The sequence below is a fragment of the Microcaecilia unicolor genome, chromosome 1 (assembly GCF_901765095.1).
Source record: "Microcaecilia unicolor chromosome 1, aMicUni1.1, whole genome shotgun sequence".
In the NCBI taxonomy this organism is placed as follows: domain Eukaryota; kingdom Metazoa; phylum Chordata; class Amphibia; order Gymnophiona; family Siphonopidae; genus Microcaecilia; species Microcaecilia unicolor.
Genome location: NC_044031.1, coordinates 49206866 through 49228651, shown reverse-complemented (window position 1 = coordinate 49228651; position 21786 = coordinate 49206866). Strand labels below are relative to the sequence as shown.

The 21786-nt window shown below is 43.8% G+C and overlaps 1 protein-coding gene across 1 annotated transcript in view; it reads right to left on the bottom strand.

Annotated features, from left to right (window-relative positions):
* Positions 1 to 10190: 10190 nt before the first annotated feature.
* Positions 10191 to 21786, bottom strand: part of LOC115466040 (cathelicidin-1-like) — a 39354-nt gene continuing 27758 nt past the window's right edge. The window contains exons 3-4 of the mRNA XM_030197011.1: positions 21078 to 21164; positions 10191 to 10520 (exon numbers count right to left, since the gene is read on the bottom strand). Coding sequence (XP_030052871.1) covers positions 10374 to 10520; positions 21078 to 21164 — 234 coding nt within the window. The 3' untranslated portion in view covers positions 10191 to 10373. The remainder of the gene's footprint in view (positions 10521 to 21077; positions 21165 to 21786) is intronic.

Genomic DNA, 21786 nt, shown 5'->3' with positions numbered 1-21786 from the left:
TTTTATATAATATATTTTATATAAAATGCATAGATACAAGAGAGCTGTCAAGTTAGCCATTCCAGGAGACAGAGACTTTTTGGCCAGTCCTGGATTTCTGCCAACTTCATCCTGTAGTTATGGGACCTGTAGTTCTGATTTGAATGGACAGAATCATGGACTACAAATACTACACTGCTTTGGGATGTAAGTTTAAAACCAGGACTGGCCAAAAAGTCTCCCTCCTGGAATGGGTAACTTGGCAGCTCTGATATGATGCACGTCCACCTCAGCTCTGCCCAAACTACACCCCAGGGAATACCAACACAAAGATCATGTAAATGCAAAGATGTCATGTTATCCGGTCCAGGCTAGAGATTTTTGACCAGTCCTAGGTTTCTACAACTGAGCAAGTGCAAAGTGATGCATGAGTGGAAAGAGGAACCCGAATTATAGCTACGTCATGCAAGGTTCCACGTTAGGAGTCACGGACCAAGAAATGGATCCAGGTGTCGTCGTTGATGATACGTTGAAACCTTCTGCTCAGTGTGCTGCTGCGGCTAAGAAAGCAAATAAAATCGTAGGTATTATTAGGAAAGGAATGGAAAACAAAAATAAGGATGTTATAATGCCTTTGTATCGCTCCATGGAGCGATCGCACCTTGAATATTGTGTTCAGTTCTGGTCACCTTATCTCAAAAAAGATATGGTGGAATTAGAAAAGGTGCAGATAAGGGCGACAAAAAAACTTCCGTATGAGGAAAGGCTAAAGCGGCTAGGGCTCTTCAGCATGGAGAAAAGATGGCTGAGGGGAGATATGATAGAGGTCTATAAAATAATGAATGGAGTTGAATGGGTAGATGTTGTGAAGTGTCTGTTCACACTTTCCAAAAATACTAGGACTAGGGGGCATGCAATGAAGCTACAATGTAGTAAATTTAAAACGAATTGAAGAAAAGTTTTCTTCACTCAATGTGTAATTAAACTCTGGAATTTGTTGCCAGAGAATGTGGTAAAGGCGGTTAACTTAGTGGAGTTTACAAAAGGTTTGGACGGCTTCCTAAAGGAAAAGTCCATAGACCGTTATTAAATGGACTTGGGGAAAATCCACTATTTCTGGGATAAGCAGTATAAAATGTTTTGTACTTTTTGGGATTTTGCCAGGTATTTGTGACCTGGATTGGCCACTGTTGGAAACAGGATGCTGGGCTTGATGGACCTTTGGTCTTTCACAGTATGGCATCCTGTTTCATTATGGGACCTGCAGTACTGATTTGAGTGGATGGAATCATGGACTACAAATACTACACTGCTTTGGGAAGTAAGTTTAAAACTAGGACTACCAAAAAAAAAAAAAGTCTCCTTCCTGGAATGGGTAACTTGGCAGCTCTGATACAATGTATATCCCCCTCAGCTCTGCCCAAACTACACCCCTGGGAAAGCCAACACAAAGATCATATAAAAGCAAAGATGCCAAGTTACCCAGGTTCAGGCTGGAGATGTTTGGACAGTCCTGGATTTCTGACCATCCCATTCAGATGCATTTTGGGACTTGCAGCACTGATTTCAATGGGCAGTTTGAGGACTACAAATTCCACAATGCTTTGGGATTTAAGTTCAAAACCAGGACTAGCCCAAAAGTCTCCAGTCTGGAACTGGGTAATTTGGCAGCTCTGTAAAAAATAGGTGCACACTTTATAAAGTTACCTTGGAAATTACTCATCCTTCCTTCATGTAAAAGTACAAACTAATGGTTCTTTTAAGTTTGGGTAGCAGTCAGGACAGGTACAAATCAAAGCAGGGTATACACAAAAAGTAGCACATATGTGTTTGTCTTGTTGGGCAGACTGGATGGACCATGCAGGTCTTTTTCTGCCATCATCTACTATGTTACTATGTTATTATGCTTTTGTTTTGAGTGCAGCTGCTCTTTTCCAATCCCTGAAGCTGCCACCCTAGGTGACTGCCTTGTCTGCCTAATGGTTAAACCAGCCCTGATGGGAGCCAACTTTATACAATGATTGGGAATGCTAAAATCATTTAACTTACCCTTTGTTTGGTGATTTTCTCATTCTGTGTGTCTGGTTCTGCTTCCCTGTGCTCTGAACTCTGCTTCCAGAATCTCTATTCACTATTTCTTCTTTTCTCCTCTTTCTCATCCTGCCCTATTATCCATCTTTCACATTCAACTTTCATCCATTTTTTTCTCCTTTTCAAATCTGTCTAGTTTCTATCTCTTCTCTTCCCTTCCATTCATGGCCACAATCTCTTCCATTCTCTCTTCTCTTCCTTTCCCTGGGCTTTTCTGTTAAACGTCTCCGCTTTCTCTGCTCATTTTAAATGTATTTATTTTGTTACATTTCTATCCTACAATTTCCCACCTATTTGTAGGCTCAATGTGGCTTCCGTAGTACCATAAAGGCGTTCGCCAATTCCGGTGTAAACAGTTACACAGTGATGTTATGGTAGAATCAGTTTCAAGTAGAACAGCATATTAGGGAATCATATAGAGGAAGAGTTACGTTATGACCATTACGTTCTTTGGTTTCATAGTGTTGCAGGATTCAGGTATTCAGCTTTGGGAAGGACAATGACAGAAACAAGTGTGTCAAATCTTTCTTTTTTAGTTTACTTTACTAAGGAATGGTTGTAAGTTGGTACAGAGATATAAACAGCCAGACCTGCCACTAGGCAGACTAGGTATGTGATTTGGAAAGCAGCATTCAGAGGATGGTATCATAGGAGAAAAGCCTCCTCTCATCTTCCCTCCCCTCATTTTCCTTCCCTCTGCCTGCATCTCCCAAAGTGCTCAGCACCTGCATGGGTTCTAGAGGCCTATGCTTAAATGCTACCACCTCCCACTCTGCCCCCACAACCGGAAGAGTGTTGAGGGGAGGGCGGGAGTCAGCAGTGCTTGAGCAAGGTTCTCTACTGGAAAGCTTTTGAGCATCCCAGGAAAAGGTAGCAGCAGGTAGAAGAAAGAGGGGGCGAGATGGTGGGTGGAGGGAGAGGAAGTAGAGATGCTAGACCTGGGGGGAGGGGAGATGCTGGACCTATGAGGAGTATAAAGGAGAAGGGAAGAGAGCTGGGCATCTGGAGGGGAAAATGATGAGAAACAAAGTTGCTGGCTATCTGGGAGGGGATAGGGAGGGGAAAAGTGGGAGCTGACTACCTGGGGGAGGGGTGGTGGGCTTGAGCCACCCCTGGGGGGCAGGGAGACGTACAGCTGGAGATTCCTTGGACAAGCACTGGAGATACCTATTAGGGAAGAGAATGATCTTAAAAACTACAAGAGACTGTGTACATCAAAAAAACAAATCTTCATGCATCAGTTGATTTAAGGTCCTTTACTCTTTACAATTTTCAAACCAACAAAATCTTCTAATATCCCATAAGGTTTAAGTTATCAAAAAAATACACTATATTTTAAACAACATTATTATTAAGACACATTTCATGTACTCAGTTTGTCCAATTTAGCTTGAAATCTTTTTGCACTTAAGTGCAGAATGCCAATCCCACTCTCTTGGAAATTGTAACCCATCTTTTCAAGTTCCTTGATTGTACTTGTTATGGTACCAAACTCTGGGTTTTTCAAGTATTTGTTTGATATCAGTTCCTGCTTTCAAGAGGCAATCCATTTTATCAATGAAGTTCTCGGGTGAGAGGTAGAGCACAGGCAGATAGCTTATGAAAAAGCTAATGACTTCATTCTCAGTGCACCCCTGCTGCTTTCAGCTGGATCTTGCAGGCACTAGGAAATAAAGGGGGGGGGGGGTCCTTTTACTAAGGTGCACTGAAAAATGGCCTGCGGTAGTGTGAAACAAGGGGCTTTTGTTGGGATTTGGCAAGTCTAATAGCTGAAGATGTGGAAAGTTTTGTCAAATTATTGACTGTTTTGGGGGAGGGAGGGTTCCATAGGAGAAGTTTGCAGTTTGGAGTTCTGTGAGGAGTTATCCATTGGAACAGTCAGCTAAGTTATTTTTGTTTTTTTCAGATACTGACACCATGCCTTATGTATACATTTTTGGATTTGTGATGATGAAATTTTGTGGAATTTATATTATTGGGACTCAGTTTTAAGTGTAGTTTTTTGGCTATCAATGTGTTTTTTCAATAGTCTTTCTTCGTTATTTGCTATTTTGAGATTTGAATTGATGTTTTGTGCAGTAGATGGTCCATTGATTGTATTTTAGACCCTGTTAGATACCTGTGAAACATACATATGCAGGGTTAAGAGTGCTGAGGTCACATCTCTGCTTAATGATTGCTAGTCTGACTGTTCAGGGTCAGACCTTGTAAGTACTTGGATACACTCTACTGTTCATTTTGTGTTACAGCAGACACTTCGGGTATTGTATTGTTTGTCTGCTGCCTTTTTGTTGGTGCTTTTCTTAGGTCCCACATTGACTACCCGTCACAACCTTCTCCTCTCAAGGCTATATTCTATAAGCATAGTTGATACAGCCCTTGCTTGGTTCACCACTTACCTAAAAGATAGTGTCATGCCATTTTACAGTATAAGATCTATCTCAGATTCATTCATCTTACCTGTGTGGAGTCCCACAGGGTTCCATACTGAACCCATTACTCACGCTTATTCAATCCCTCAGCCTTACTGCTTTTGATTATGGGGACAACATTCAAATCTTGTCACTCTTCCCAGTGATGATCCTTCAGAAATTAACAATCTTAACCACAAACTCACACAGATTGCAGACTGGTTATTTTCCCACAAATTAAAACTTAACCCTCACAAATCAAAAGTGTTATTGTTAGGATGCTCTGGTGCCCCATCTATCTCTTCCCCTATTATCATGTCAGCAACGCACATTCCCCCATTGCAATCAAAATCCTCAGTGTTACCTTTGACAGTACTGTGTCCTTCCGTCAAGGTAAAACCAATGTTATTAAAACTTGTTTCTTCAAACTCAGATTAATATATCCAGTGCAATATCTTTTTTTCCACCTCCACGCTTTGAACTCTTGTCCACTCCTTAGTTATCGTGCATCTGGATTACTTTAATTCTCTTCTCCAAGGTTCCAGGGCTCAAAATCTCCATAGACTGCAATTATTTCAAATTTCAGATGTGTGCCTAATCACCAAATCCCATAAATTTGATCATGTTACTTCTATACTTTGATTTGAACATTGGCTCCTGGTTTCTTATCATATCACCTTTTTTTGTAATTTAAGTAATTTTAATATACATTCCCAAGAAACAATTCTTGATACAGAAAAGAGAGAGAGAATAGGAAATTACAGACTCATAATAACAATGATTACAAATAATCAAAATTAAAGAAAATATATCACTTCCTCTATCATACCAGTCCTCAATTAAGGGAGAGGAAGTCAAGACACTATCCCAGGAAATCCAAAAACTGTTAAGAAAAAAGGAGATAAAATACCAGTCAGGGGCGTAGCCAGACACTCAATTTTGGGTGGGCCTGGGCCCAAGATGGGTGGGCAGAACAACTCTGGCTCACTGCAGGCAAAGATTTACTATTTACAAGGTATGCAGCAGGGAGAGTTGTTGGGAGTTTTCGGCTGATGGGGCTTGGGGATCCCTGTCAGCCACATCATAGGTGTGCTGCTACTAGGTGGGCCTGAGCCCAAAGTGGATGGGCCTAGGCCCACCCGGGCCCACCCTTGGCTACGCCACTGATACCAGTACAATCATCTATTACAGAGTCAAAGTAGATGGTAAAGGTGGAATAGCAGCCTGAGAAGGTGGAGAACTAGGAAGCTTAGAATCCAAAAAGTACTAAGATAAACAGGATCAAAAAAATACATTTAACCGAATTCAAATTAACAACACATTTATACTGAAAGTTAAGCTAATATAACCCTCCCAATAGCTGAAAACAAGGATGTAACTTCAAGAATTGCTGGCGACACTTCTGCATAGATCTTGACACATCAGGGAAAACTCTGACCTTGCAACCAAGAAATACAACATCACGATAGCAAAAGAAAAGTCTTAGAACCCAATCACGGTCAGATTTAGTTTAGTTTATTAAAAACTTGATACACCGCTCTTCGAAACCATAAGAGCAGTGTACAATCTCCAAAAGTAAAAACAGATAGAAAGGAACTACAAAATATATAGGAAAGGGAAAGAAGAGAAAAAAAACGTACACACTATTGAGTAGACTGTGGTTTCAAATCAGGGCCTCCTCCCCGGGCAGGCAGTAAAGAGAAAAGACAGTTTAAACGGGTGGGCTTTCAACTAGGAATTAAAACGACATTGAGACTGTTCTGAAGGCAAAGCAAGGGCATTCCAAAGAGAAGGAACTAAACAGAAGTGGAGGAGTGGCCTAGTGGTTAGGGTGGTGGACTTTGGTCCTGGGGAACTGAGGAACTGAGTTCAATTCCCACTTCAGGCACAGGCAGCTCCTTGTGACTCTGGGCAAGTCACTTAACCCTCCATTGCCCCATGTAAGCTGCATTGAGCCTGCCATGAGTGGGAAAGCGCAGGGTACAAATGTAACAAAACAAAAAAAAAAAGGTAGAGTGACGGGTGGATTGAAGATGTGAAAGGTGAGCGTTGAGAATGGAAAGGCAGAGGCCAAGTGGAGAGAGCAAGTGGGGGCATATGGAGAAATAAGGGCAGCCAGATAAGAGGGGATGCCAGAGTGAAGAGCCTTAAAGGCCAAGATAAGAAGCTTGAATTGAACACGAAAGAAGATCGGGAGCTGGTGGTGGTGTGCAAGGAGGGGAGAGACATGATCTAATCTTTGTGCACGAATAAGCAAATGAAGTGTTTTGAAATCAGAGGTGTAGCCAGACAACAGATTTTGGGTGGGCCTAGGCAAGAAGTGGGTGGGCACCAAGTGTTCCCTTCACCACCACCACCCCCCCCCCCCAACCAAAAACATTATCTCAGCTGGTGAAAAAAATGCTCCTTTCCACCTTGGCAGTCTGTAGCAGGCATGCGCCGAAAGCTGAGCATGCGCAGGTGCCGGTATTGTGGACAGTAGCATTTTTGTTACTATCAGGGGGAAGTCTTCAGCTGGCGGAGCTGGGGATCCCCACCGACTACCGCTAAACGTGTGCTAATATTGGGTGGGCCTGAGCCCTAAGTGGGTGGGCCCCGACCCACCCAGGCCCACTTGTGGCTACACCACTGTTTGAAATGTCTGAAAATGGGAGAGGGAAGTTTTAAGGAGGCCAGCTAAGAGTACATTACAATAGTCAAGGTGAGAGGAAACTAAAGAGGCGAGGAGAGAAACACAAGAAGAGTCTTAAAGAAGATTACGGATAGACCAAATTCAGCAAAGGAAGAAGAAACAGGACATAACAGTGGCCAAAATATGATGTGCAAAGGAACGTTGGGGATCAAAGGCGACTCCGAGAAACTTAAAAGAGTCAATTAAATGGGGAACACCATTTAAGGAAGAAGCAAGGGAGGGGGGGAGACATATTACCTGAGATCCATAGTGCTACTGATTTAGCAAAGTTTAAAAGTAGCCAATTAGAAGTCAGCCAAGCCGACACGGCATCCAGGCAAAGCTGAAGGGGCCAGAGGTCAGGATTAGAAGGGTTATAATGGGAAGCCAGGAGAATACCATCTGCATAGGTATAAAATCTGATAGTGAAGGACTGGATTAAAGTAGCTAAGGGAGCCAAGAAAATATTGAATGACATTGTGGATAGGAGAGAACCCTAGGGGACACCACAATGAAGAGGATAAGAGCAGGAGCTCAAACTAGGTTGAAAAACAAAGAAAGATCAATTTTTCAAGAAATAAAATAAAACAAGTAAGAACTACCCCCAAGAAGATACCAATAGAAGAAAGCTGAAATAAGAGAAGAGATTGGTCAACAAGATTGAAGGCAGCACTGAGATCAAGAGAGACTAGAAGAGAAATTTTGCCTCGGCCCAAGCAGCATGAAGATCGTTAAGAAGAGATGTAATAATAGTATCAGTAGAGTGGCCTTCATGAAAGCCAGATTGAAAGGGATGGAGGAGATGTGCAGATCTGACGTGTTGAGACAGGTGATCAAGAACAATTTTCTTCCATTAACTTAGAAAGAAAAGGAAGGTTAGAAATAGGTCGGTATCTAGGAAGAAGAGTAGAATCGAGTGATTGCTTTTTCAAAATAGGTTTAATGACCGCTGTCTTCCAAATAGAAGGAAATTCACCAGTTAAAACCATCACAAAAGCTAAAGAGAGAAGACCATGGGGACTTAGGCTAATACATTGAATGAACTATAAAAAAAACAACTTACCATTCCAGATTCCCCCCTACTTGACCCACTTCCTAATACCTTACATACCCTCCAGATCCCTTCGCTCCTCACAAAATAATCATCTTACAGTACAGACCCATTGACAAGCCTGCTTTGACACTATCAGGCTTATTTTCGAAAGAGAAGGGCGCCCATCTTCTGACACAAATCGTGAGTTGGGCATCCTTCTCCCAAGGTCGCCCAAATCGGCATAATCGAAAGCCAAATTTGGGCATCCTCAACTGCTTTCCATCGCAGAGACAACCAAAGTTCCCAGGGGCATGTCGGCAGCATACCGAAGGCGGGACGGGGGCGTGCTTAACAGATGGGCGTCCTCGGCAGATAATGGAAAAAAGAAGGGCGTCCCTGACGAACACTTGGCCGACTTTACTTGGTCCGTTTTTTCTTGCGACCAAGCCTCAAAAAGGTGCCTGAACTGACCAGATGACCACCGGAGGGAATCAGGGATGACCATCCCTGACTCCCCCAGTGGTCACTAACCCCCTCCCACCATCAAAAAAACAACTTTAAAAACTTTTTTTTTGCCAGCTTCAAATGTCATACTTAGGTCCATCGCAGCAGTATGCAGGTCCCTGGGGCAGTTTTAGTGGGTGCAGTGCACCTCAGGCAGGTGGGGCCAGGCCCAGGCCCATTCCCCCACCCATTACACTTGTGGTGGTAAATGTTGAGCCCTCCAAAACCCACCAGAAACCCACTGTACCGACATCTAGGTGCCCCCCTTCACCCATAAGGGCTATGGTAGTGGTGTACAGTTGTGGAGAGTGGGTTTTGGGGGGCTCAGCACACAAGGTAAGGGAGCTATGGATTTGGGAGCAATTTGTGAAGTCCACTGCAATGCCACCTAGGGTACCCGGTTGGTGTCCTGGCATGTGATGGGGACCAGTGCACTACGATTGCTGGCTCCTCCCATGACCAAATGACTTGGATTTGATCGTTTTTGAGATGGGCATTCTTGGTTTCCATTATGGCCGAAAACCGGGGACGACCATCTCTAAGGTCGACCTAAATGTTGAGACTTGGGCGTCCCTGACCGTATTATCAAAATGAAAGATGGACGCCCATCTTGTTTCGATAATACGGGTTTCCCCGCCCCTTTACGGACCCGTCCTGTCAGGACGGCCCCAGGAAAGCTTGGGCGCCCCGTTCGATTATGCCCTTCCACATAATGTAAAATATTTAGCATGAAGGAACCCTCCTTTGGAATGCACTCTCTGTACATCTTCGTCTGGAATCCTCCCTTAATAAATTTAAAATAAGCCTGAAAACCTTTTTTTAGATGCATTCTGTGGCCACCATTAATTTGGTCTTCTGCTTGGATTGGTACATAGTAGTGAACGAATCTGCTACCCCCAATTATTCTCCCTTCTTTCTCCCATGACTTACCATTTCCCCTACCCTCTCTTTCCCATTTGCTCTTACTGTTAATATTATAGTGCTTTTCAACTTTTATTATAATTTTTATATGGAACCCCTGAGTGTGCTATATCAAATTCAAATAAAACTTGGAAATATGTTCTTCTAGCAGCAGGATACACAAATAATTCTAGGAGCTTCTGCCCATTTTAGGAGAGAACTGGTGTCTGGAAAAGGTGGGGCCCATACATCCAACCCAACTCCCTTCTCCAACTACCCAACCTACAGTAGCACCATTGGCATCTCTTAAAGATAGTCCTAGCTGGCAAAATGTGCAGGGTGCCTGATTAGGAAAGCCCCAAAAGAAGGTGTCAGATGGATGCCACACAGGTAATTACTTCCAACTTTAGGTTAATGGTTGAATTAAAGACATGAGCCTCACCTACCATCCATGAAGCTTGATTGGGGTGGGGTGGGGTGGGGTGGGGGAGCGCTCTTCCTACCTTATGTTTTCTCCCTTGATCAATGTGGCACTAAGCAGTGCCAAAGCAGGCTCCAAACAAGGACAAAGACAAACAGACAATCCACCACAACTCTCGTACTTTGAACACACATGAAATTAAATTTTATGAATTATTCCCACTGAGTAACCATAAACCTTTAGTATGATAGGAAAGTAAGCACCCTCAAAGTGATCCCGTCATCCTCTGTAACAATCGTGATGCCATTTTTCTGGAATAAATTCAAGTTTCTTCAGGGGGGATCACAGTTTTAGTCTTTTTCTTCACACATTTGCTGACTGCGCTGCTATAGTGAAGGAGGAATGGAAGTGCCTCACTGTCACTTTCGGATCATCTGACATAGCTTGAGGTTGCACCTTGACTCTTTGGTTCCTGGTATTTGGTGCACCTCTTGCTCTTTGTCTTGTCACCTGAAAAAAAAAAAGCAGATATTTTCCTTAAGTCTTGCTTACAGTCAACATGTTCAAACATTGTATTTTTGAGAAACGCCCTTTAATAGGTGTACTCTGAAAGTGAACAAGTTAGTCTGCTTAAAAATATGTGACTGTTTTTTCACACATATGCAAAAATCTTAATTACATACTAACCCCCGGATTCCATATAAGGTGCTGAGATTTCAGCAGTGAAATTTGCGTGCGGATCAAAGTTCTGCACGCAAATGAATTAGCTTATGAGCCATTTAATTGCAATTAATTGATGTTAACGATCAATTTATTGCAGTTAATTGGCAATGATTAAAATTTGCACATGCATCTGCCCACACCCTATTCTATAAACCCACATGCCTAAATCCTTAAAAGGGGAGTGGCAGGGGTGTTTCTAAAAGTTGCACCTGGGCTTATGGAATGGCCCTATTTATGCACCATACATAAGCTTTGCCATACTGGGGCAGACCAAAGGTCCATCAAGCCCAGCATCCTATTTCCAACAGTGGCCAATCCAGGTCACAAATACCTGGCAAGATCCCAAAAAACTACAAAACATTTTATACTGCTTATCCCAGAAATAGTGGATTTTCCCCAAGTCCATTTAATAATGGTCTATGGACTTTTCCTTTAGGAAGCCGTCCAAACCTTTTTTAAACTCCGCTAAGCTAACCGCCTTTAGCACATTCTCTGGCAACGAATTCCAGAGTTTAATTACACATTGAGTAAAGAAACATTTTCTCGATTCGTTTTAAATTTACTACATTGTAGCTTCATCGCATGCCCCCTAGTCCTAGTATTTTTGGAAAGCGTAAATAGACGCTTCACATCTACCCGTTCAACTCCACTCATTATTTTATAGACCTCTATCATATCTCCCCTCAGCCGCCTTTTCTCCAAGCTGAAGAGCCCTAGCCGCTTTAGCCTTTATTCATAGGGAAGTCATCCCATCCCCTTTATCATTTTCATCGCCCTCCTCTGCACCTTTTCTAATTCCACTTTATCTTTTTTGAGATGTGGCAACCAAAATTGAACACAAATTGCCCAGAGTTAGGTGCTTGTGTTTGCACCAGGTTTCAGCTGGTGTAAATACCAGCACCCAACTTTTGGTGCGGAAATAGGCTCTAAGCACTATTTTATATATTGTGCTCAACTCAAGTGCGCTGTTTATAGAATTGTGCTCCATGCCAATTTTTTCTGGTGCTGAAATCTTGGTGCCATTTATAAAATGCCACCCTTCCAGTTAGGCACCTATCCCCAGATTCTGTGTAAGTTGTCCAAAGTTAGGTGCCCAGATTTGGATGTGGATCTCAGATGTGCACGTAAACTAATTAGTCAATTAGGCACTAACAATTATTGGAATTGATTGGCACTTAATTGGCAGTAATTAAGAGTTATTCACACATCTGCCCTACATCTTATTCTATAACATGCACGCCTAAATTTGCTAGTGTACAACTCAAAAAGGGGCGTGTCCCAGGAATTAGGCATAATGTTATAGAATGTTTGGAGATTCTTTGCTTCGGGCGTCACCGAGGAAGATTTGGAAGAGATACCAGTGCCAGAAATGGTGTTCAAAGCTAACGAGTCAGAGAAACTGCATGAACTCTCTGTAAACCTGAAAGATGTAATGGGGCAATTTAACAAATTGAAGAGTAGTATATCACCTGGACCAGATGGTATTCATCCCTGAGTACTGATAGAATTGAAAAATGAACTTGTATTACTACTGTTAGTAAAGTGTAATTTATCTTTAAAATCAAGCATGATACTGGAAGATTGGAGGGTGGCCAAAGTAAAGCTGATTTTTAAAAAAGGTTCCAGAGGTGATCCAAAAAAGTATTGACTAGTGAACCTGACATCGGTGCCGGGCAAAATGGTAGAGAACAAAATTACAGAGTATATTTTAAAAAATGGATTAATGAAACAAAGCCATGTAGTCTCTCTTTGTTAAATTGTACAGCGCTGCGTAACCCTAGTTGCGCTCTGGAAATGTTAAGTAGTAGTAGTAAGTATAATGGACAACGATAGATCAGTAAGATGTAAAAAGGCACTTAGTCCCCTGAGGAAGCCTTTAGTAAAGAGTGAAATGGAGAGCCTCGTTGGGCAATTCATAAAGCTAAGTGTCTTGATTCACTCCTTAACACAAAATATAATGTTGGATGATTGAAAATAAGTTTAAACCAGTGGAGGTTTTTTCACCAATGATATGAACGGAGTCTTTAAAGTGCCAGCATGAAGAAATTACACTTGCATAAAGACTTTTGAGGTCTTTTTTTTCCTCCATTATAAATTACTGAATGCAGTGTGAATAATGTGTTAGTAACAATATAATAAAATATATATATATGAAATAAAATAAGATGTTTTTTGATTCAGTTTTAAGATTTATTTTGGTATTTTTAAACAGCATCCACATCTGATGTAAATTTTTGATCTTTGCAGCTGCTTCTCTAAGTTTTTTTTTTTCATTTTATTAAAGTATAAAAAGAAACAATAACAACCAATACAGAACAAGGATCAACAAACCCCTGTCTCCCCTTCCCCCTCACATTTATCCCCTCCACTCTTGGGGAATATTGAATAAGCCTGCCAAATTACTACAGAGTGCTACATAGAAAATTCATGCTAACAGAATACATCAGTCACATACACAGAAACGAAACTGCCTTACCGCTGCAAAAAAATAACGCCAGGTCAGAGCAGGCATTAGAGTGTTGGAAAAGAGGATATCGCAAGATTCTCATGTAATTCGTTCTGCAAAATCTGCCGGTTTTGACTGCTTTTGGAAGTAGAAGAAAGCCTGTGTTTGCTCTTAAGTGCTGGGCATGAGAAACGGCAGACCCACGTTGGGTGTCTGTTCCTGCATCTAAATTTAAAGTGTCCAACAGATAGAATCTAGCAGGCACTGCAGGATCTAGTTTATTCTTTCCGCCCCACCCCTAGGACAACTCTTCATTTATAGTCAGTTATTGTAATTAGGGTAACAAGCAAGGAGTGCTCTTACAGAGTTCTAAATACATTTCATTACCATCTAAGAAGGAAACACTAAATAAATCATACAATATACTATATAAACTAAAAGACACCTTTATATTAGGCTAATATCCTTAATACTGTAGCAAGTTTTAAATTATTGAAAAACTCAAAAACACTAAGATGGAGTCAGCAGTCCAGCAGTGAAAGGGGTGCTATCCAGTCTTTTGCATTGAGTGTCACATGTATGATTATCTCTCCCAGTTAGTGAGATGTCATATGTGTGTGCCCGATGCAAAGAGCTCCTAGCTCTCAGAGAACATATTCGTTCTCTTGAGGCTAGAGTAGCAGAGGTGACGGAAGCTATTAGAGCTAAAAGAAAATCCTTCAGAAAATGGAAGAAGGAACCAACTGAAAATAATAAGAAACAGCATAAGGAATGTCAAGTCAAATGCAAAGCGCTGACAAGGAAGGCTAAGAAGGACTTCGAAAAAAAGATTGCGTTGGAGGCAAAAACAAATAGTAACATTTTTTTTAGGTATATTAAAAGCAGGAAGCCGGCAAAAGAATCGGTTGGACCGTTAGATGACCCGAGGAGTAAAAGGAGTGATCAGGGAAGACAAAGCCGTAGCGGAGAGATTAAATGAATTCTTTGCTTCGGTCTTCACTGAGGAAGATTTGGGTGGGATACCGGTGCCAGAAATGGTATTCGAAGCTGACGAGTCGGAGAAACTTAATGAATTCTCTGTAAACCTGGAGGATGTAATGGGGCAGTTCTACAAACTGAAGAGTAGCAAATCTCCTGGACCGGATGTTATTCATGTACAGAAAGACCAAACTAAAATCACAGGTGTAAAAAAGCCAAATTCCTTTATTAAGACCCTACACGGACCGTGTTTCGGCCAAAGAGGCCTTCTTCAGGGGTCTTTGAAGATGGATACTTATTGAAGATCCTGAATATGGCCAACTCTGCCGCTACCCCGCGTCACAACCAGATCAATATCCGGCACGCCAACTACATTGTCCTACTGGTGCATCCAAAGAGGTTTGATTAAGAACTGTAACCTCCTTAGGTACATCAAATTCAGCGGCGCTTTAAAGCGAAAGACGACGAACTCCACACGCAGTAAATCACGTGCCCACCCAGGTTTTTAAATCATGCTGGTCACAGGCTCTGGATGCACCAGTAGGACAATGTAGTTGGCGTGCCGGATATTGATCTGGTTGTGACGCGGGGTAGCGGCAGAGTTGGCCATATTCAGGATCTTCAATAAGTATCCATCTTCAAAGACCACTGAAGAAGGCCTCTTTGGCCGAAACACGGACTGTGTAGGGTCTTAATAAAGGAATTTGGCTTTTTTACACCTGTGATTTTAGTTTGGTCTTTCTGTACATCTTCCGTTCTTGTTGTTTTTTGGTGTTTTTTTACGGGAGATTTGGACTCTCTTTGTCGTTGCTGGATGGTATTCATCCCAGAGTACTGATAGAACTGAAAAATGAGCTTGCGGAGCTATTGTTAGTAATATGTAATTTATCCTTAAAATCAAGCGTGGTACCGGAAGATTGGAGGATGGCCAATGTAACGCCGATTTTTTAAAAATGTTCCAGAGGAGATCTGGGAAATTATAGACCGGTGAGTCTGACGTCGGTACCGGGCAAAATGGTAGAGACTATTATCAAGAACAAAATTAGAGCATATTCAAAAGCATGGATTAATGAGACAAAGTCAACATGGATTTCGTGAAGGGAAATCTTGCCTCACCAATCTACTACATTTCTATGAAGGTGTGAACAAACATGTGGATAAAGGTGAGCTGGTTGATATTGTGTATCTGGATTTTCAGAAGGCGTTTGACAAAGTACCTCATGAAAGACTCGAGGAAATTGGAGAGTCATGGGATAGGAGGTAGTATTCTATTGTGGATTAAAAACTGGTTAAAAGATAGAAAACAGAGAGTAGGGACCGCTGTTTTTTTAACATATTTATAAATGACCTAGAGATGGGAGTAACTAGTGAGGTAATTAAATTTGCTGATGACACAAAGTTATTCAAAGTCGTTAAATCGCGGGAGGATTGTGAAAAATTACAAGAGGACCTTACGAGACTGGGAGACTGGGCATCTAAATGGCAGATGACGTTTAATGTGAGCAAGTGCAAAGTGATGCATGTGGGGAAGAGGAACCTGAATTATAGCTACATCATGCAAGGTTCCACGTTCGGAGTCACGGACCAAGAAAGGGATCTGGGTGTCGTTGTTGATGATACGTTGAAACCTTCTGCTCAGTGTACTACTGCGGCTAAGAAAGCAAATAGAATGTTAGGTATTATTAGGAAAGGAATGGAAAACAAAAATGAGGATGTTATAATGCCTTTGTATCGCTCCATGGTGTGACCGCACCTCGAATATTGTGTTCAATTCTGGTTGCCGCATCTCAAAAAAGATATAGTGGAATTGGAAAAGGTGCAGAGAAGGGCGATGAAAATGGTAAAGGGGATGGGACGACTTCCCTATGAGAAAAAGCTAGAGCAGCTTGGAGAAAAGGCGGCTGAGGGGAGATCTGATAGAGGTCTATAAAATAATGAGTGGAGTTGAACGGGTAGATGTGAAGCGTCTGTTTACGCTTTCCAAAAATACTAGGACTAGGGGGCATGCGATGAAGCTACAATATAGTAAATTTAAAACTAATCCGAGAAAATGTTTCTTCACTCAACATATAATTAAGCTCTGGAATTTGTTGCCAGAGAATGTGGTAAAGGCGGTTAGTTTATTGGAATTTTAAAAAGGTTTGGATGGCTTCCTGTAGGAAAAGTCCATAGACCATTATTAAATGGACTTGGGGAAAATCCACTATTTCTGGGATAAACAGTATAAAATGTTTTGTAGTTTTTTGGGATCTTGCCAGGTATTTGTGACCTGGATTGGCCACTGTTGGAAACAGGATGCTGGGCTTGATGGACCTTTGATCTGCCCCAGTATGGCAATACTTATGTACTTCCCTCCCTAACTTCTGCCCTGAGCCCTAGCCACATCTAACACCAGCTCTGGCAGAATACACATTTTAAATCTCACAAATTCTAATCATAAAATCTCTCTATATAAAACGCACCTCCAACGTTCGAATGAAGCCTCTGTTAGCCAAAAGTGAAGGGGGTGAGATCGCATTGTGTCTGCCCCGCCCACGCGTCAAACGTGATGACGTCGAGGGCGGAGCAATGACACTCATCCAATTGCAACGCTCGGCAGCGAAGCGTCAGGGAAGGAGGCGGCGCTCTCAACGTCTAGCCTTCCCTTCGCTGTGTTCCGCCTTCTTCTGACGTCAAGGATGACGTCAAAAGAAGGCGGAACACAGCGAAGGGAAACCTAGACGTCGGGAGCACTGCCTCCTTCCCTGACGCTTCGCTGCCGGAACCACGGAGGTACATTTAAAAACAAGAAAAAAAAATAAAAACCATGTTGGGGGGAGCGAAGAGGGTGGTCACAAAAGAAAAACAATGGGAGCGGGAGGGCAGGGGAGAAACGACACCATGGATGCGAAGGGGGGGGGGGGGGAAGAAGAGGGCGGCCCAGGCTGGGACATGGGAGAGAGAGGAGCATGGATGCAAGGGGGGGTCATGGAAGGGAGACAGGGGACTTGCTGGAAAAGGATGAATGGAGGCGGCAGGGGACAGAGGAGCATGGATGGGCATGGATTGGGAGGGCAGGGCTCAGGGAGAGAGGGCAATTGCTGGAAAGGGATGAATGGAGGGGGCAGGGGACAGAGGAGCATGGATGGGCATGGATTGGGAGGGCAGGACTCAGGGAGAGAGGGAAATTGCTGGATAGGGATGAATAGAGGGGACAGATGGGCATGGATGGATATGGATTGCAGGGCAGGCCTCAGGGAGACAGGGCAATTGCTGGATAGGGAAAAATGGAGGGGCCAGGTGACAGATGAGCATGGATGGGCATGGATTGGAAGGGCAGGACTCAGGGAGACGGGAATTGCTGAATAGGGATGAATGGAGGGGACAGATGGCCATGGATGGATATGGATTGCAGGGCAGGCCTCAGGCAGAGAGGGGAAATGCTGGATAGGGAAAAATGGAGGGGCCAGGTGACAGATGAGCATGGATGGGCATGGATTGGAAGGGCAGGACTCAGGGAGAGGGGAATTGCTGGATAGGGATGAATGGAGGGCACAGATGGGCATGGATGCATATGGATTGCAGGGCAGGCCTCAGGCAGAGAGGGGAATTGCTGGATAGGGATGAATGGAGGGGCCAGGTGAAAGAGGAGCATGGATTGGAAGGGCAGGACTCATGGAGAGGGGAATTGCTGGATAGGGATGAATGGAAGGGACAGATGGCCATGGATGCATATGGATTGCAGGGCAGGCCTCAGGGAGACAGCGGAATTGCTGGATAGGGATGAATGGAGGGGCCAGGTGACAGATGAGCATGGATGGGCATGGATTGGAAGGGCAGGACTCAGGGAGAGGGGAATTGCTGGATAGGGATGAATGGAGGGGACAGATGGCCATGGATGGATATGGATTGCAGGCCAGGCCTCAGGCAGAGAGGGGAAATGCTGGATAGGGAAAAATGGAGGGGCCAGGTGACAAAGGAGCATGGATGGGCATGGATTGGAAGGGCAGGACTCAGGGAGAGGGGAATTGCTGGATAGGGATGAATGGAGGGGACAGATGGCCATGGATGCATATGGATTGCAGGGCAGCCCTCAGGGAGACAGCGGAATTGCTGGATAGGGATGAATGGAGGGGCCAGGTGACAGAGGAGCATGGATTGGACTCACACTTTCACTCTGACTCTAAAACACTCACTCTCACATACACTCTCCCAAACACACACACTCCGAGGAAAACCTTGCTAGCGCCCGTTTCATTTGTGTCAGAAACAGGCCTTTTTTACTAGTAGAAAATAATTTTCTTTCTACCTTTTGTTGTCTGGTCATTTTAGGTTTTTAAATCATGTTGGTCACAGGCTCTGGTTTCTGTTTCCCTCTGTCTTCTCAACACACTCACCAGGGTCTTTTGCCCATTTGACATTTTTTCTTTCTCCATGCTTTCATCCATCCTTCTTCCATCTCTGTGTACCTATCTTTCCTCATGTTCAGCATCTCCCTTCTCTGTGTTCCCTATACTTCCCTGTCCAGCATCCCCCCTGTGTCCGTCTCCTCACATTCTTCATCACCACTCTAAGTCCCTATCCCTTTTCCTTGTGTTCAGCATCACTTCTCTGTATCCCTATGCCCCCACTAAGTACTGCATCTCCCTTCTATGTTCCTATTCTCCCCTATGTCTAGCATCATCCCTCTGTCTCCATATACCCCTTCCCAAGTCTGGCATTGCCCCCTCTGTGTCATGCAGCATATCACTCTCCTTTCCTTCCCTCCCCTCCAGTGCTTCCTCTGTTCCCTTCTAGTCAACCCTCTCTCCAGCGCTGCCTCAGTCCTCTTCAGCTCCAGCTCTCCCTTCCTCTCTCCAGCGCTGCCTCTGGCCCTTTCAGTTCCAGCTCTCCCTCCCTCCCTCCCTTCCCTCCCCCTCCAGCACTACCTTTGTCCCCTTCAGCTCCAGCCTTCCTCCAGTGCTGCCTTTGTCCCCTTCAGCTCACGACCTCTCTGCAGCGCTGCCTCTGTCCCACTCAGATTCAGCCCTCCCTCTAGCACTGCCTCTGTCCCCTTCAGCTCCCTCCCTCCAGCACTGCCTCTGCCCCTTCAGCTCCAGCCCTCCCTCTCTCCGACCAGAGCTGCTTCTGTCCCCTTCAGCTTTTAGTTTAGCGCTCTCCCATTGACGTGTCCCCCTCTCAAGTCATCCTCCCCCACAGCCTACCTTTAAAGATAATTTTCCCTTCCTGAATACTGACAGCGTTTCACCTAATGGTACCCACATCAGTCCCTGTGTCTTCCCTTAGCCGCTCCCCTGTGGAAACAGGAAGTGATGTCAAAGGAGGAGCCAGAGCACGGCAGAAGGAAGACACTGGAGCTGATGCAGGTAGTGTTAGGTAAAATGCTGTCTGTGTTTGGGAGAGAAAAACTGCCTTTAAAGGTAGATGGGGAAAGGTGGACTGAGACAGAGAGAGGGGGGGGGGGGGGGGGTTGTCAGCTAGTCTTTTTGTCCCTGCACAAACAACGCCTGTAGGTAAGCTCTGGGCCAGCTTACTACTACTACTACTACTACTTGACATTTCTAAAGCACTACTAGGGTTATGCAGCGCTGTACAATTTAACATAGAAGGACAGACCCTGCTCAAAGGAGCTTACAATCTAAAGGACAAATGTACAGTCAGTCAAATAGGGGCAGTCTAGATTTCCTGAAAGGTATAAAGGTTAGGTGCCGAAAGCAACATTGAAGAGGTGGGCTTTGAGCAAGGATTTGAAGATGGGTAGGGAGGGGGCTTTGCGTAAGGGCTCAGGAAGTTTATTCCGAGCATAGGGTGAGGCGAGGCAGAATGAGCGGAGCCTGGAGTTGGCGGTGGTGGAGAAGGGTACTGAAAGGAGGGATTTGTCCTGTGAGCAGAGGTTACGTGCGGGAACGTAAGGGGAAATGAGGGTAGAGAGGTAATGAGGGGCTGCAGACTGAGTGCATTTGTAGGTAAGAAGGAGAAGCTTGAACTGTATGCGGTATCTGATTGGAAGCCAGTGAAGTGACCTGAGAAGAGGGGTGATATGAGTATATTGGTTCAGGCGGAATATAAGACGTGCAGCAGAGTTCTGAACAGATTGAAGGGGGGATAGATGGCTAAGTGGGAGGCCAGTAAGAAGTAGGTTGCAGTAGTCAAGGCGAGAGGTAATGAGAGCGTGGACGAGAGTACGGGTGGTGTGCTCAGAGAGGAAAGGAGGAATTTTGCTGATGTTAAAGAGAAAGAAGCGACAGGTCTTGGCTATCTGCTGGATATGCGCAGAGAAGGAGTTGGAGGAGTCGAAGATGACTCCGAGGTTGCGGGCAGATGAAACGGGAAGGATGAAACGGGAAGCTTAAACTATAAGACATCACAGACTCAGGCGTTTGACATCCTTTATCTCTGGCACCCTGGACCAGAGCCTCACCTGGTCCATAGGTTATGCTGGTCCTGCCTCATGCACTCATTTGGCCTCAATGCTACTCAGAACCCTAACATCCATTCAAGTCAGCCACCTGCCACTGATCAACCCTCAGCCCATTCACTCTGTCCTTCCATCCATTTCTTCAGCCCCATAAGTCACTAATACTCCCAATCTACTTATTCAGCCCCAGCCAGTTGCAATAAGAAACGGTATATAAAATGAATAAATGATAAATGATAACACCTAGTCTACTTATTCATCTAGTCCCCCTGCTTGTCTTTACAGCACCTTTCACTCATTCACTTATTGACGTGCTCCAATCTCAACTGCACATGTACTTTTCAACTTGTCGTTTTTGTGGTGTCCCCCCCCCCCCCAACTGCCGTTTCATCTGAGATTCCACTTGCAGCCCCTTTACTACCTTTGTGTGAGTCCTAATCCATAGTTTCACAACCATTTAGTGTAGACAGTGTAAAGGAAGTCCAGTTCCAAAATAATAAAGCACAGTCATTCTTGAACTCACGTTATGCTGATGGCACTCCACAGATGTCAAAGGTAAATCTTGAACGAAATCCAAAACAGTAGCTTCAGCAAAGCAATCTTTCACCAGCTGGTAGGTAAGAAAAAAACAAATATAAAAAGAAATCTGCTTAGTTGAACTTCTAAGAGCCTTGGGCTTTTCCACATTTCCCTGAAGTCCACATCCATCAATTAGAATCTACAGAAAAATCATCTGATTTGAATTTTAAAGTAGCCAAAACTATTCCTGGTTGACTACATAATCTATAATGTTACTGTCCCAGGTCATAATATATATTATTTATATATATATACATATATATTTTTTTTAGATTTGCAGGCATATCAGCAGGACAAAACACACATACGTTCTATTAGGCTTTCACAGTTGACAGGGTTGTGTCAAATCCAAGTAAGTGAAACTGACATTTCAGTCATCATGCTGTGTCTTCTTAAGGGTGATGTGAAGCCTGCAAGGTTGTCTTTCCCGCCAAAAATTTCCTGCCTTCCACAGTTTAAAATGTATCAATGAATCTTCCTGCCTTCCAGAATCAAAACTGCTCCATTGAAACTGCCCACCTCAAACGGCAGCCTGCCAGTCAGTCAGGTTTGAGGACCCACTATAGAAAGACAATCTTGCAGACTTCATACCACCCTGAAGAAAAGCCACAGCATCATGGCCGAAATGTGGGTTTCACTTACCTGAATGCGAC